The sequence below is a fragment of the Rhamphochromis longiceps genome, linkage group LG1 (assembly GCF_057381845.1).
Source record: "Rhamphochromis longiceps isolate RC_006_pf linkage group LG1, R_longiceps_female_GT1.1, whole genome shotgun sequence".
Taxonomy (NCBI): Eukaryota; Metazoa; Chordata; class Actinopteri; order Cichliformes; family Cichlidae; genus Rhamphochromis; species Rhamphochromis longiceps.
The window spans coordinates 32,881,464-32,899,155 of NC_140557.1; the positions used below are offsets into that span (position 1 = coordinate 32,881,464).

Genomic DNA, 17,692 nt, shown 5'->3' on the forward strand with positions numbered 1-17,692 from the left:
TTAAAAGAAATTATGCAACATGACTGCATTAGGTGATGTGGAGTTGGAGTGTCCTCTGTTGATCATGTTGAATTCAGGTTGTTATTTACATTCAAAAATGCAAGTAGGTGTTATATTTTTTTAATGCAGCAAAATCTTTTGTCTTTTTCGCTTAAAAAATGATTTTGCTGACTAATTGATAATCCAGATCTCATTACTTTTGCAATGACTAAGCATCTCTAAGTGTTGCCATTTTTGCTTTTAAATAGAAATTCAATATTTTATTTCCTCCGCACAATAAAATGCACATTGGAATGATGACATTTAGAATAATTGCCCTTTTTTATTATGAACAAAATCTCAAATGTAGCAGTGGCATCTAACAGCAAGACCCAGTTAGAATTGTTTTAATATCTACCTGTCAACAGATCCTGTCATCACGTGGATGCCACTGGACTCCTATTAAAATCTGCAGTGGGGGACTTGTTTCTTCCTCCTTGCACTTTCTTAGTCAAGGTCACAGCTAAAAATGAATGAGTAACAGGCTAACTTTGTCAAACTAAGCTCCATGTATAAGAGTTTTCAATTAGCCTAACACCAGTGTTATTTTAGCTCATGTAAAGCAAGTAACATCCACATGTTCATAGAAATTTTAAGCTGCAGTAGATCGTATTATTCCAGTTTAAGAAGGTGATAATAGTAATACGGTCTCTCTTGTCAGTTGTTAAAAGCTATTTCATATTTTGTGCACTCTGGTCTGAGTGGATGAAAGAAAGAGATAAGAAGAGGATATCAAAAGGTGAAAAACCTAATAAAAACACACACTGGTGCACACAGTGCAGCGATGTTTAGTAGTTTCAATGGTGGTGTGGGGAACAGGTGTGCAGAGGAGAGCTCTGTATAGCTCCCAAACACCAATGACTTTCACACAATGACTGCTAATGTTAAACTTCAAACTGGCAGTTTAATGATGGAAAATGACTGAGGCTGAATGCCTCTTCAAACAATGGAAGGAAATTCTACGCACTTCTTAACACATTAATTCAGCCAATCAAGTGGTTTCTTTGCAGAAAAGGGGTTGGAGACACGTTTCGCACACACTGCTCATTACACATTTGTTCCAGTAGGCGTCTGTGTGTATGTGTAATAAAACAGGTTACTGAGGTCACATCCTAACCTGCCAATATAGCAGTCGCATCATATACTGACAATATGAAATGATTAGCGCTGAATGAGACCTCTGGCCTTTATATGATACTGAATGCTCACCTGCTGTCGATAGAGACATTTAGGGAATCTGCAAAAAAGAAGAAGCCATCACATACCCATCTATCTATTCTGCGGCTTATCCAATTCAAGGTCATTGGGCGGCTGGAAGCTATCCCAGGCAAAAAAAACAAGGTACACCCTGGACAGGTCACAGAGCTAACTCAAAGAGACAGACAACCATTTGCATTCACACTAACACCTATGGCCAGTTTAGAGTTTAGGATCACCAACCTAACCCCACTCAGTGCATGTCTTTGGACTATGGAAAGAAGGCAGAGAGAACCCACTAAATATGGCGGAGAACATGCGAACTCCGGCCAGATGATGGATTCAAACCCAGGAACTTCTCGCTGTGAGGCAACAGTGCTAACCTGCCCTAGCTTCCTACCCTCAACCCCAACTGGTCACAAATCACTGCCCCTCCCCTCCCCTGGTTTTGCTGGAAGTTCTCTTATGTCAAAAGGGAATTTTTCCTTCCCAGTGTCACCAAGTGCATGCTCACAGATGATTCTATGATTGCTGGGGTTTTCTTAGTATTATTGTAGGGTATTTACCTTACAATATAAAGTGCCTTGAAGCGACTGTTGAATTGAACGAAATATAAACAACAACTTTAGTTGCTGTCTAATAATTTAATATCGATATGAAAAGACCTTTGAATGAAACGGGTTCCTTTTAATTTATATCGTGTGGTCACCCTTTTGTTTACACATTTGTTCAGTCTCTGCTACTTAAAGTGATTTATTATGCAGAAGTGAAACTCCATTAACATGTAAACTTAAGGTGCGAGGTGTCCTGATGTGCTTTGTTAAGAAGTTCTGGCCCAGCTGGACACGCGCGCATAAATGAACAGTGGCAGTTTCATTAACGTCGTTATAAAGCCAACTCTACTTTTAATAGAAATGCGTGTCACTGTTTTGCAGAGATGGTTTAATCCAAAGCTCGTCGCGCGACTGTGATGGAGTTCGCCAGGTTCAGATTGTTTTAAGCAGTTCTGCATTACAGTAAATAGTCTGAACAGCTGGCGGCTCGCAGCGCACCGCCTGGCGACAGCTCTCCAAGCTGATAAGTGCCCTGAAAGTAGCAAGGGAGGGGGGGGGGTTTCCATTGAAGGCTGGGACTCGCCATATCCTCGACAACCCGGAGAGCTGTAAAGTTAAATTAAAGAAACCCCGCTGGTGATCTGGAGCATTAATAACTTAGTTTATGTTACAGTTTTATGTGCCTTGGTGCGATCGGGCGCGCAACAGAAGGTGAGCGCACATGGGCGAACATTTGTCCGTTTGAGTCAGTGACCGAAAAAAATAACTGTGAAAAAAAAAGTTAAGCCAGCGACAGAAGACTAACGGGAGGCTATAATGTCTAATTCTTCCGACCCTCGTCAGGAGAACACACGGAGGAGTTCTGGTTTGGCACGTGGAAAAAGACCACCGGATCTGGAGCTGTCAGAAATTACTTTTAGTGAGCCCGAAACAGGGACACCTGTGGGCAACAACACGTTTTGTGAAAGGGACAAAATGCCAGAGGACGGGTGTACCCCCAACGATATACCTCCCGTTCACCTCCACCCTTATTTTTCTCATCCCCGGATGTCTGTGCGGATGTCGGTGTACAGCACCGGGGTTCGTCCAGTCCTCACCCGAACCTACATCCAAGGGCGCGTGTATAATTTTCTGGAAAGGCCGTCTGGCTGGAAATGCTTCGTGTATCACTTCACAGTGTGAGTGTTTTTATTTTCCTAATCACCCAGATCCACTGGGTATTCAAGGGCATAATTGCAACTCTAAGATCCTAATTAAACAGGGAGTTAATTGCTCATGTAGAGCCTTGGAAGTCCTCACTACAAAGAACTGTTAATCCTATGAATTTTATAAAGATGCTACACAGATATCGCAGCACAACCGGAGGTCCCTTTAGGAACATTATATGGATATTTTAGTCTTACCGTGGCAGATTTTTAAAAAATGCATGTAATTCATCACAGACAAGAGAGTCTTGGACAAAACAAGCCTTCACAGGAGGAGTATAGGAATATTATACAGATCTTTCATTTGGGAGACTATTTTCCTCAGCACCAGTGGGCATTTAATTTTGCAGAACAGTTTGTGTGCAGCAAAGAGGTGTTTTGTATTCAGCAAGCCTCTGACAAGAGAACTTTAAAAACCAATTCAGCCCAGCAGGAAATGTTTCAGTGTTTTCCCTTCCTGACAGCATGATCGGTATGAAGGACTACCTTTTATAAAAACATAAAAGTGGGGTTTATCAAGTGTGGCTCAGGTTATATGGGATAAAGTACCACTGTCATGAAAATTAGAAAACTGATACTTTGTCTTTCTTGGCAAATGAAATGTTGTTACTGAGGATAAATACTGTACACCACTGATATCATGCTATCTTTGTGTTTCTTTCGTTATTTTTCTAAGTGTAACCCATGTCCAGTAAACTCACAGTCTGATATATCCAAGATGGAGAGTTCAGGCCCAGGTTTAGGAATGTGGGATATGATCTCCGAGCACAACCCCACCGTGTGCTGTCTGTCCCCACTTGCTGGCACTGATAGCAGGCAGCTAAACTTGGCAGCATGTGTGCTTTAGAGGAGGTAGTGGCCCTGTCTGGCAGTGCCACCCGGTGACCCTGTGGTGTCGGAGGTGATGCAGGGGAACTCGGCCTGTCAGAGCGGCTTACTCTCAGTGGCTCAAAGGGAGCAAAGGCAAACACAGTGCAACTCAAACATGTTAAAACATTACTGAGAATGAGTTGACACTGTAAAGTTAGTACTGTACAATTATAGGAAAATCTTGCAATGGTGTCTCAAGAAGGCAAAATCACAGGGGTTTGATGAGATTAGGTTACATGTGCAGGTGATCATTTTGGAAAACTGGGTTACGAGGTTTCCGCTCTCCTGACATTTTTTTTTCAAATTGAGAAATTCTTATTTGTTGGGTTTTTTTGTTGTTGTTGTCTGGGTTTTCTTTTTGCATGTAAAAGAAAAGATGTAAAAGTAAATGCAGGGCATCATAATACTCTGGGGATCACTGCGAGAGTCACACTGTACTTTGTATTCTGAAATTTGTACTAAATATAGTGATGTGCAAGCAGAATAATCACTTTCACCTTTCTAACTGTGTCCCTGTTAGCAGTGTACATGGTCAAAGGTAAACAAAGGAGAAACTGCCACGATTGGGAGATGGAGGGAGTCTTTTTTTCAGGACATAAAGGCAATTCGATGGCACCCTTTAATGGCAAAAATATTCTTAGTGCCGCACATACAGATTCAGCTTTTTGAAAAATGGAGTACATTTGAAGATATTCAAAACGATTAGATTAGATTAGATTAGATTAGATTAGATTAGATTAGATTAGATCATTAGGTTTAATATGGTGGCGTATTGTTGTGCATTTAAGACAGAGCTTTATTGCTACTATGAGAGCAGCAGGTGCTTGCTGTAAGTATAGTGTGTAACCATGCAGCAGGTTTTTAGTGTCAGCTTAGTACCTTGTTTTGCAAATGTTTGAGTGGGAGAAAGGCAGTTAGGAACAAGTACCGCCTTATCACTGACCCAGAACTCAAACACCAGAGTGACCCAAAGCCTTATCAGAAGCGCGTGTGTGTGTGTGCGCGTGCGCGCAGGTGAATGCATATGTAAGTCAGTTTAGTGATATAGCATGCTTTAAGGGTCTGAGGAATGTTTCATTATGTTTAAAAAGAAAGGGCCCATGCATTTCCTTTGAAATGATCATAAAATATACTTAGCTATTGGAAAGAAAGCCTCGCTCCACATATTGCTTTTCTTGTAGCACCACATTTAAAACGAGTCTTGAGTCCCACAGTAAACTCAGCATTGTGTTATGAAGCCATTCCACATGCTGGTGATGGATCAATCAACTGGGAAATGAAGAGAAAAATCAAATGAAAAGTGTTTGTTTTTTCAGACTAACTAGCAGAGGATGTTCAGTCAAAGACAACCTTGATAAGAAGATTTAATAAGAAGAGACATCAAGTTATTCTTTTCAATTAAGCAACTTTTTTTCCCTCCAGTTTAGATGGAGCTAAGATCTAAGTTACCCAGTGAAGCACATACACAAGACTACTCATCATCTAGGAGCTGGTATCTCTGAACTATTAACCCTAACCCGATATCGGCCAAAGTTTTGGCTGAGTTTTCTTTATAGTTTTCTTTTTCTTTTGATTGATTTATCTCTGTTTTATTGCGGGGGGTTTCATGGTACGTGACAGCTGAATGAAAGAGCTAGTTATATGGTCAGCAGCATTGCTACTCTTATCCTTTCCCCCACTTTGTCTCTACACTCGCTGCACAACAGACTGCAAGTGAATGTGTCCATCAATAATAGATAGGAGCAAAGCTTTGAGCTTTTGTTTAGAGTTCAGTGGTGCCTATGTAGCTTAGCCGATGTATTATTTTGTCCGTTGCTACACCAAGCCCACGGGTGCCAGACAGCAACACAGAGCCTGTATTATCTATAGGCCTGGAGGTCAAGGAAGTGAAATATGATGGTGCAGTTATAGTGGAGAGGGACTGACAAGTTAGATAGTCTCCGATGAATATAAAGAAAGCAGAAGTGTATTCTCAGCATACCGAGTGTGTATGTTTACAGGGATTTCAAACGCTCTGAAATAATTTAAGCGGCGCTTCACTGACAAATTACAACCATTAGCATAACAGAGTGTATGGTTTGGAAAGTTTGATGTTCAGCTGTGTTTCTTTTGATCTTCTCTTTAACTGCCTCTGTCACAGATTAGCATAAAGTCTGACAAATTACACTATGTTCTTACCGGTGAACATTTTGACCTTTTTTGTGTAATGTGGCTCGCTCTTCCTCGATGTATTTACTTCCATTTTTACAGGCAGCAGTCTGAAGATGTCGTTTTGAAGAGTCAGCTTACTGTGCTGCATTATCTACTTGTTCGGTCCTTTCAGACAAGACAAGCTGCTTTAGCTGTGTTATGCACCAGCCCTGAGCAGGTTTCTCCTCAGTCTTTTATCTGTGTTGATGTGTGGCGTGCACATTCATGCCTGTGTGTGCGTGTGTGTCTGTGTCTGTGTTTAAGCTAAACACAGACACACACAGAGGGGGTTATTTCGATTCCTGGCCAGTCTTCAATGAACTGAAGCTGTAGCGTGTGGCGATAAGGGTTTTCGTGGTGCAAACACTGACTGGAAACTGTAACTCTCCACATGTAAAGTTTCCATACAGGAGTGTTTTCACATTGGAACAAGACAATGAATATTTAGGGCTGTGGTGGCTTTGGAGGTGATGGGGTGAGTTCATGTAGCTTCAGGTTTCACTCGCCACTAAAGCTGCAGTGTCCCTGATATGAGTCTGGATTGTACTTAGTGCCAACTTTGGCACCTAAAGTAGATTAGACTAATAAAATTGGGTTTTTTTTCTTTTCCTTTTCTTTCTTTTTTTGTTGGTCGTTTTATTTTACATTTTTCAATCATCTAAGCATTTTACAGCTCCAGCTGTCACCATATTTGTGTACAGTTAAATTAGTTACAGCTGTCATTCTTATATAGCCGGGAGTATAGAAACAACTGAGGTGTTGTTTTTCTCGCACATACGTACACACACATACACAGTGTCTATGTGTGCACTGCAGTGATACAACAGATGGACTCTCTGCAGTAAATGTAGTTAGCATTGTAATTTCCAAACTCTACAGCATTATAGCTGCTGAAGGTTCTCTATGTCGAAGAGCAGCAACTCATTTAGAAGAAGACTCACTTATTCACAGATGTTGTCACCGAGGTCAGCGTTGGTAACATTATACAGTGATATTTCCTTAGTAAACAAGAGAAATTTCAGTGGGGTCCTGCAATTAATCCTGGAACTTGGAGCTATGTGAAGGTTAATCAGCTGAAAGTAACGTCATCCAAATAACCTGATAATGTTATCTCTCTAAATGTCACAGGACTAGCTGCATGTTTGCAGGTTGTCTCGGTTTTGGTTTAATTTGTAGATTAGGTAGCTCATATGTCACTTTCATCCAAGTGGTAACTTCAAACAGCATTACTCTTAGCCCTCCTCCGAAAGAAAGAAACACTTACTACATTTGCAGTTTGCCTTAAATAAATAATTAAATTAAACTTTTTCTTTTTATCTTTGAAAGATTTTTATTTCACCTGTTTAGTTATATAAAAAGTAAATTTTTTAAGTGATGTTGTTTGTATTCATGTTGCTTTCCGTGTGAAAAACGGGTAATTATTCACTATAATTCTGTAGCTGTTTGGTTAAGTAACACACATATCCACTTGTAAATCTGCTTTTCCCAAAAGAAACAAAAATCACACATAATCTGGTGTTCTTTAACATGTGTACAATGTAGATATGTTAAAGATATGTGCAAAGCTTTTTTGTTTTATTGGGGTTTTTTGATCAGTGAGCCACTTAACACTGACCTATGATTCATTCAGGTATAACCTAACTCACTGGATCAAGCAGTTTTGAGTTTACACACACGTTAGCAGACAGCCCATTTTAAAATGTATCTTTAGGCACTCTCTTACTTGCAGCCTGTCACAAAAGCACATATAATTCTTTCCTTGAATCTAAAATAAATAAATAAATAAATAAAATGCCAAGAACAGCACAGTTTGACAGGCATAAAATAGCATTTTTGTACCAACAGGGTGATTCCCAAAGAGCTATTGGCCAAAATCTTGGCACATCTCAGCATTGTGTACAGAGTGTCCTTCAAAAAATCAAAGGAAACTGGACAAGTGGAGGACAAAAGAAGAGGCAGCCCTCAAAGAAACCATCTGCAACAGATGAACATTATAAGAAAGTCGTGTACTTGGAAAAATTGAGAAAAAAAAAATCTAGCAATGACCTGACACAAGACCTGAGAGATGTATCTGGCCCTTCATTTGATCCAGCTACTGTTTACTGAAGCCTCATCAGAAATAGTCTCATTGGAAAAGCAGCTGTCAAGAAGCTATTCTTAAAGAAAGAAAACAGGGAGAAAAGGCTGAGGTACACGAAAACTGGACTGAAAATCAGTGGCAATAGGGCTTAAGGAGGGATGAACACTATCAGTCATGGATAGGCTTCCTCAGAGCCCAGAGCTAAACAATACTTGAAGCAGTGTTGGGTTGTCTTGAGAGAGAATGGAACAAAAGGCACCCAACGTCCAAAGAATAGCTTTGAATGTCCTTCAAGAAGCCTGGAGAGGTATTCCTGAACACTAAGAAATTGCAAAAAAAACTTGCTTAAGAGAGTTCAGGCTGTGTTTAAGATTAAAGGTAATCATAACTCTGTTGACTTCCAGGCTTGTTAGAATTGTACAAACTCTGTTTTTCCATGTATGTTTGCAGAGACACAGCAATACATTTGTGTCTGAGTTAGTCATCAAAGTTTTCTTCTGTCTGACGGCAGGCAAAAACACTGACATTGAAACAAGAATCCATTCAGAAGTTTTGCCCTTTATCAGCAACATTCCATTCCCAAGGTAACGGAAATGAAAAGCCAATCATTTTAACCTTGGCCCTCCTGGCAACTTTTCGGCGAAGTATCGCATGACAGTTCTGTTAAGCTGCCAAAGTGCGAGTACACTGCTCGGTAACACGGCCGTGGCATCACTGGTGACATCATAATGAAGTGAAAGAGGACAGTAAAATACTATCTTAACTGTGGTGTCATATGGGATCAGAGATATGACTAGAAACTGTGTTTAACTCTGGTTCTCAGCAATGCACCCTGTGATTTAAAAGTAGATCATATGTGATGAGCAGCTGTTGAATTATTGGCTAAAGAATTGCAATGCTTAACACTAGCATTACTTGAGCTCTGTAAGCTGAGGTTACTGCAGTACTGCAATGATAAAAATTTAAAACACGAACGTCTGTCTTGTTGGACTGAAGCACATGTGAGAAGGTTATGGGTTTGAAAATGGTTTATCACTTATATTACAGTTAGTCCTGCTTTTCCACCTTCCTTTAATGTCGTCAAATTAAACAAAACCTTTCCCTTTGACTTTTATGAACAGCAGAGGGAAAAAATCAATAAAATTGATGTTATGTTACAAGGTACTGTGTAGACTTTTTAAATAAAGTCTGCTCTTTTCTTTCAAATAACAAAAACATTGTTAGAATTTAATCTCAAGGTCACATGGGTAGTAGGTTTTTGGTTTAGTGTCACAGCAGTTTAAAGCTTTATATCAACAATATATATTACTCAAGTAGTATGAGGAGTTTCAGACATCTCATTGTTTCTGCATTTGAAATGCTTGTGACCTTGAGAGGGATAAGGAGAATGTTAAAGAGCAATTTCATGTTTGTTGATACTGCTTGTGGGTTGTGTGCAAACCAGTGTTCCTATTATTTGACAAGTTTATCATGTGCTTTGCATTCATATGGTTGAGTTCAAAAGGTTCCTACTATTTCCTCCAGAGGGCTGTCCTTGAATGTTTTCTCAGATTCAATCAAATACTTTTCATGGTAAAAATACAACATAATGCCATGCTGTCTGGAACCTTCTTTTTTTTTTGTAAGGTTGTTCAGAAGCTTAAACCCAAAGCAGACACCAAAGCTGACTGAATTTTTGCAGCTTAAATCAAAGTGTGAACTGCTAACATAAATATGAGGTGAGGTATTGAAAAATGGAGTGAGGATTTTGCAGTTACATGTCTTGACTGACAATTTATGCAAACTTTTGACTTAGGGAAAATAAAACTGATTGATAGTGAATATCCATTTGGCTAGTAGTATGCAATTGGATGTTATAAAAAATTATGGTGCTATGTATGAACTGTATTGTAAAACTTCATAAAACCTTTTAATCAAGATTAATGTATGTTCTCTTTCATTCTCTGCAGATTTCTGATAGTTTTGGCCTGTTTGATCCTCAGTGTTCTCTCTACCATTCAGCAGTACCAGGCCCTGGCGCATACAACACTCTTCTGGGTGGTGAGTGTTCAATTTTAAAATTAAGAAAAGGAACAACTGAGATTTTCTTAAAGAACATTGGTTTGTGCCTGGTTTGTTGTTATTTGGGTTTTTTCTTGTGTATAGAGCTTTACATAGCGTGGACAACAAATTTTACAATAGCTTTAATATTTCATCCAGAAGGTACCCCTGTCCGATGCTGGAACCGCCTCAACTGTTTAGACAAACAGTGGCTTTACTCTGAGCTCCTCCAAAATGACCAAGCGTCTCACCCTATCTCCAAGCAATGGTCAAGACATCCGATTCTTGTATCTCAGATATTATTTTTTTGGTCATAGCTCACAGCTTATGCCCATAGGCAAGGATAGGAATGTTACCAAGTAGATGAGTTAAAGTATCTCTGTGTAGACTGTGTAGACATTAACATCTTTAAATATACCTTGTCATTATATAAAATTTTAGTGATACTGACAAGAAATTTTCATAATTACGTGACATTTTTTTATATTGTGTCTGTTTATGTAAAAGCAAAAAAGGTCCTTTAGTAGCCATTGTGATTATGACAATAGAGACAGACTGAGTCAGATACTGTATTCTGCAGGTGATTAGTTGTTTGCTGTTCTTTTCCCTTTTATCAGTTAATGTTTATTTCATCTAACCATGGCCATTCCATGACCTTAGCTTAGAGTGAGGCCTATAAATAATGCAGCATTCTCATGCTGTAATCTCCTCTGAAGTGCTGAAGGCTCAGTTACCACCTTTTAATACATAATCAAACCAACCAGGACACAGTGACTGAAGATACCACGGGGGAAGAAAGAATTAATACTATGGATTCCAAAAAAAGATCTGTTTGCACATAATCATAAAGAAGGTGTTTGCTAGATGCTCAGTGACCCAGCGAGTACTAGAGGGACTACTCTCTCTAGAGGTACCAAAGTTTATGACATAAAAACAATCTGATTTTGTTCCTGATGGTCTGCTGTAAGCTTCAAGTAGGCATACAAGGAATAAAAAAGGAGTCACTGTGGAACAGGAGGTCCTGCTACCGTACCTCATGTTGTGCTATAATAACCACACACATCCACAGGTACAGTCACGGCCACAATTCACATTTCATTTGACAACAGAAATGAGTCATGGGGATCATAAGCAGGGGGCTACGAAACAGGTTTGCAATTATTTTATGAATATATTGTTTGCTGTATTGAATTCACTGACAGTTTCCAAGGTCCTCGTGTCAAATCTGCTGTGCCGTATGACCAGACAAACTACCAAATACACGTCACAACAACACTTTCAAGCAATTACTGACAGTATCGGGATCTTCATGCTTGATGGTTGCAGTGATCCACGAAAGGTAGCAATGTGCGAGTACAAGATAAGGAAAAGAAGACAGTTCTAAAAAAATGTATGGATATATTTTTTAAGGTTGTAGACTTACTTGTTAGGCTGTAAAGATATGCAGGGTGCGTTTGCCAAGAAATGCTGAATCTAAACTGGTTTTGTGTATTTTTAATTATCCTGATCAGCAGTCTGTGACCCACTTGTTTCTGAAAGACGGAAGAAGTGTGACCGAGGTTTAAAAGAATACAAATCAAAAGCAAGATTCACCTCTTTTTCTCACAGCCTGTCCTCCCTTTTGAGTCTCCTCATCCGATCTTTTATATGACTTCTATCATCTGCTCGGCACCTTTGTTTTGTCTCTTTGTGTTGGCCTACGTAACACAAACAAGCCCAATTGGGATGCAGAAGGCTTCTGTTCTTTGCTAAACAGCTGTCTTTAAATCAGTTTTTAAAAATGATGATGGTGCAATTAACAGTGACCGAGTTACGATGTATATTTTGATTTTGTCTGTGCGATGTGATACGTGGATAAAGCACTGTCTAAATGTCAGTGTCACGGTTCAGCTGGTCGCTGATCAGCTGTTTCGCTCTCCCTCTAGTTCTCTTTCTCTCTCTCTCTCTCTCTCTCTCGCCAGGGCGGAACTCATTATGGGTTCACACCCTTGGCCTCCGGCGGAGGTATGGCAAGTGGAATGGGAAAACGGAACAGGAATTATGAAGACGAGAGTGAGCAACCCATGCAAATAGGACGCTCCAGATTAACGCCGGAAGAGCGACAACGGCGTTGGAGAGCTGGTGAATGCTTCTACTGCGGCCGTAAGGGCCATATGGCCGTTTACTGTCCTGACCAGCCAAAAGACCGCGCCCGCCAGTAGAGGGGAGAGTACGGGTGGGCGAAGTTTCCTGTTCACAATCTCCTCCTCGCTTGATGCTTGCGGCTAAACTAACGGTTCGTTCTGTTTCTCACCCACTCCATGCACTAATTGATTCAGGTGCAGAGCAGAATTTCATTGATGAGTCCCTCGCTCAAGAATTAAAACTAAACACTAAACCACTGCCACACTCACTCCAAGTTACCGCCCTCAGTGGGCAGCGTCTCCCGGATATCACCCGTATTACTGAGCCAATATCATTAACCCTCTCTGGTAATCATTCTGAGATGTTGCAGTTATTTGTGTTTAAGGCTAGTCACCACTAGTCTTAGGGTTCCCCTGGTTATGTCAACACAACCCAGTCCTGGATTGGAGGAAGTAAAGCATTCTAGGGTGGGGAGAGGAATGTCATATGTCTTGTCTAAAAGCCGCAACTCCACCCGCGAACCCTCAGAGTAACCCCCCACCATCAGAGTCACCCGATCTCTCATCTGTGCCCTCAGTCTATCACGATCTTAAGCAGGTTTTTTGTAAAGATAGAGCACGTTCTCATTCCCCTCACCGGCCGTACGACTGCGGAATTGATCTTCTCCCAGACGCCCCATTTCCTACCAGCCGATTATACAGTCTTTCACAGCCTGAACGGAACAGCATGGAAAAGTACATTAACGAGTCGCTCGCCGCAGGTCTGATTCGCCCGTCATCATCCCCTGTTGCGGCGGGGTTCTTTTTTGTTGCTAAGAAGGACAAGAGCTTACGGCTGTGCATAGATTATCGAGGCCTCAACAATATCACCACCAAAAACAAATACCCACTACCACTACTGATATCACCCTATGAACTGCTCCAAGGGGCCACAGTTTTTACAAAGCTGGATCTGCGTAACGCGTACCATCTGGTTAGGATACAAGAGGGGGATGAATGGAAGATGGCTTGTAACACACACTTGGGCCATTTTGAGTACCTCGTTATGCCGTTTGGTCTAACCAATGCCCCAGCTGTGTTCCAGGCTTTTGTCAACGACGTGCTCCGAGACGTCCTTAACCACTTTGTGTTCATCTAACTTGACGACATTCTCATCTTTTCACGCTCCGTCTCTGAACATGAACGTCCGGCTGGTTTTGCAACGTCTTCTCAAGAACTGTCTCTTCATGAAAGGTGAGAAGTGTGAATTTCATGTGACCACCGTTTCATTCCTGGGCTACATCATTGAACAGGGTAATCTCAGGCCCGACCCAGCTAAGGTCCAAGCTGTCAATAATTGGCCCGTCCCGACAAACCGCAAGCAAATCCAAAGTTTCCTGGGTTTTGCTCATTTCTACAGACGATTCATCCGTGACTACAGTAAGCTTGCTCTCCCACTAACTCGTCTCACATCTCCCAAGGTTCCCTTCTGCTGGAAGGAGTCAGCACAAAGGGATTTCAGCCTCCTGAAGGCTCGTTTCTCCTCCACACCCATCCTGGTTCAACCTGACCTCGGCCTGCAGTTTGTCGTGGAGGTGGATGCCTCGGACACAGGGGTGGGGGCCATTCTATCCCAGCAACAGAAGGGTAAGCTCCATCCCTGTGCCTTCTACTCTCGCCGTCTCTCATCTACTGAACAAAATTATGACGTTGGGGACAGGGAACTGTTAGCCATTAAGCTCGCTCTAGAGGAATGGCGTCCCTGGCTGGAGGGCGCTGCCCAGCCGTTTGTAGTTTGGACAGACCATAAAAATTTGGAATATATCCGTTCAGCGAAGCGGCTTAATGCCCACCAGGCATTACAGTTTTTGCCCGTTGCCTGAACACATTTTGCAAAACTTTGCTCATTGTGCCAAAACCCTAAACACAAGTAAACATGACACAACACTGGGAAATATACCATTCACATCTGCACCAAATTGAAACTCTACTCTCAAAACCTAAACTCTGCTATCAAAACCTAACATTCCTTTGTCAAAATGTAACTCTGTTGACAAAATGACACATACTTGCATCATATGCAAACACTTACAGAGCAGGGGGAACACACTAGTCTACTTTATATAAAGCACTGCAGTCTTTGATTTCCATTGTTCATTCAGAAGGCATATTGGTACATATTCAGCTCGAAGTCCTTTGACCCCGTCACTGTTCCTCTCAAATGGGACTCTGTAGAGCTGCTTCATGGTGATGCTGTGTTTTCCCAAGATGCGTCTGATGGTGGTGATGCTCACATGGTCTATGTTGCTGAACACTCGCCTGTCTGCAAGTATTTTCCGTCGTAGCTGGTGGAGACGGATGGCATTGTCTGCCCTCACTAGGTCCACAACAGCAAGTTCCTGCCGTTGTGTGAACAGGCGTTGGCGTCCTCCCCCAGAAGGTCTTCGAGTCATTCTAGAGAAATACAACCACATATTGTCATCGGTTTGCTTATTTTTCTTACAGTACTTTACTGTATATACTGTATCATCCACTGTACAACACTGTACTTCAATATAAGTAATCATGGTATGTTTCACAGAAACTACCACTTTGGCTGCAAAAGGAGCATTAGCACCCTGCAATACCCTGTACACTTGATATGGTGATATACTGTAGAACAGTACTATGAAAACCATCTGAGTAGAGTAGAAGGCAGTGAGATGAAGACAGACCTGTTTTCTAGTCGGAATTTTCTTATTACAGATGCCACTGTGAAGCGGCTTAGATGTGGGTGGACTCTCTGCCCAGCTTCCCTCATAGTCAGGCCGTGGTTGATGACATGGTCCACCAAAGTTGCTCTTATATCATCAGAAATATGGGTCCGTGCATGGCCTCTTTGACCTCCTCCTCCTCTTCCTCTTGCTCTCCCTCCATCCATGCTTGCAAAGTTCTTGAAATGGCTAAACTGAGGGCTTTTTGTGGTTGGCTAATTGGTGTTCAGTTTTGCAAGTAAGTGCCTTCAGGTGTATATTTGAGTGGTTGCAATTACCCGATGTGTTTTGTATTTTGGATACATGTGTTTTCCAAATGGCACCCTGAAATTTCATTTTTGAACGAAGTGTCTTATGTATGAAATAGAGTGTAGTATGCAGGACCATGTGTGTTGCATAAAGGAGTAAGTGTGTTGCATAATTGCAACCAGAGTGCAAAGCAGCACTTTTGTTTAAGGTATGGGTACATGTGTTTGAGGTATGGTAACAAAAGCTTCAAGTTGTGTTACTTTAGTCTAAGCATGGGTTTATAGTGTTCAAGCAACGAGCGAAAACTGTAAGCATTTCACAAGATTTCAGTTTACTATAACCTACAGGCCAGGTTCCCGCAACACCAAACCCGACGCTCTCTCTCGTCAATTCACTGCCTCTGAGGAGACTGCTCGAGACTCTCCCATCATTCCCCCCTCGTGTGTCATTGGGGCCCTGACGTAGGAGGTTGAACCAGCCATTAGGGGGGCCCAACGAACAGAACCAGACCCAGGAACTGGTCCTCCTGGACTACTCTTTGTGCCCTTCAAGAAGCCTGGAGAGGTGTTAATCAGCCAACCTCTGGTCTCCTTCAGCCCCTGCCTACGCCAAGCCGCCCCTGGTCCCACATCGCTGTCGATTTCGTCACGGGATTGCCACCTTCGTCAGGTAACTCTGTCATTCTATCATTGATCGTTTTTCTAAAGCAGCTCACTTTGTTGCCCCTCCCAAGCTTCCCACGGCCCTGGAAACCGCCCAGCTCCTGATGAACCACGTCTTCCGTCTCCATGGAATTCCGGTGGATATAATCTCAGACAGGGGTCCGCAATTCACGTCTCGTGTGTGGAAGGAGTTCTGTTCCTCCCTGGGAGCTCAGGTCAGTCTTTCCTCTGGCTTTCACCCGCAGACTAAGGGTCAAACAGAGCGAGCCAATCAGGAGCTTGAGGCGGCCCTCCGATGCGTGGCCTCCACCCATCAGACCACCTGGAGCAAGCAGCTCCTTTGGATTGAGTACGCCCACAATAGCCTCACCTCCTCGGCCACCAGAGTGTCCCCTTTTGAGGCGTCTCTGGGTTTCCACCACCTCTGTTTGCCGCTGTAGAGGGTGAGCATTTCGTACCTTCTGTCCAGCAGCACATCCAAAGGTGTTGGCGCGCTTGGAGGACCACACGGGCTGCCCTTCTCCGCACGGCTGAGCAGAACAAGTGCCTGGCGGACCGCCATGGGACCCCGGCACCAGTTTATGCACCCAGACAAAAGGTTTGGCTGTCGACCAGATTCATTCCGCTTAGAGCTGAGTCTAAGAAACTGTCTCCTATCTTTATTGGTCCCTTTGTGATTGACTCTCTGGTGAACCCGGTGTCGGTCCATCTTAAGCTGCCCTGAAACATGCGGATCCACAATGTTTTTCACGTCTCTCAAGTGAAGCCCTGTCTTTCCAGCCCCCTGTGCCCTCCTTCCAGGCCCGCCCGGGTCATCGATGGCCATCTGGCCTTCACCATCTCGCGCATCATAGATGTCAAGCGCAGGGGGCGTGGTTTGCAGTACCTTGTGGATTGGGAGGGCTACGGAATGGAGGAGCGGTCTTGGATCCCACGTGCGGCCCTTCTGGACAGGAACATGGTGCGGGCGTTCCATGACGCTCATCCTGAGAAGCCTGGGGGTCGCGGGGAGGCTCCCGTTGGGGGGGAGGGGGGTACTGTCACGGCCTGGAGGTTCAGCTGGTCGCTGATTCTCTCCCCCCCAGGGCGGAACTCGTTATGGGTTCACCCCCTCGGAGGAGGAAACACCTGTGCCTCATCAGTGTGGATGGCATTTAAGCCAGGAAGCAACAGCTGTTCTTCGCTGGATCGTTGTGAGAATCGCGTCAGTGAAAGTCGAGCGTCTAGCAAGTGTTTTTCCATGTAGTTGTGTGTTTGGGATCTAACGAGCATTTCTTTGTGTGCAGACCCTCTGGACTGTTTTCCCTGGTGTCCCCTGAGTGACGAGTGTCCGAGTGGATTCATGTTTGGAGAGAGACAAGAGTATTCACCTGGATTTCCCCCGGAGCCCTGCCCCTCTCACCTTTTGTAGATAGCACTGCCTCACACCTTTTGTATATACACTCATTGGACATTGCTCATTAATAAATTCTCTTGTGTGCATCAATCCCTGGAGTCCAGTGCGTGAGTCCACCTTGTACACCGTGACAGTCAGAGTAAACAGATGTTTCATTTTGACCATTTTTTTGTTTTGAAACCCCAAATGTCAGTGTGTGCTGTTTAAAAAAAAAAACAATCTATTTCATTTATTGATGGCCCTGACCGCTGCATTACAAAAAAAACAACAACAAAAAACATTTTAGGGACAGTTTTGCTCATACTATATAAGTGACTTTTCTACAAACAATTTCAGTGTGTCCCGCTGGCCTAAG

The 17,692-nt window shown here is 42.7% G+C and overlaps 1 protein-coding gene across 3 annotated transcripts in view; it reads left to right on the forward strand.

Moving 5' to 3' along the window:
• The first annotated feature begins 2,348 nt into the window (after positions 1-2,348).
• The window catches only part of kcnq1.1 (potassium voltage-gated channel, KQT-like subfamily, member 1.1), a 50,445-nt gene continuing 35,101 nt past the window's right edge, over positions 2,349-17,692 (forward strand). For all 3 annotated transcript variants that reach the window (XM_085407467.1, XM_085407483.1, XM_085407474.1), the window contains exons 1-2: positions 2,349-2,968; positions 10,085-10,175. In XM_085407467.1, coding sequence (XP_085263593.1) covers positions 2,607-2,968; positions 10,085-10,175 — 453 coding nt within the window. In that variant the 5' untranslated portion in view covers positions 2,349-2,606. The remainder of the gene's footprint in view (positions 2,969-10,084; positions 10,176-17,692) is intronic.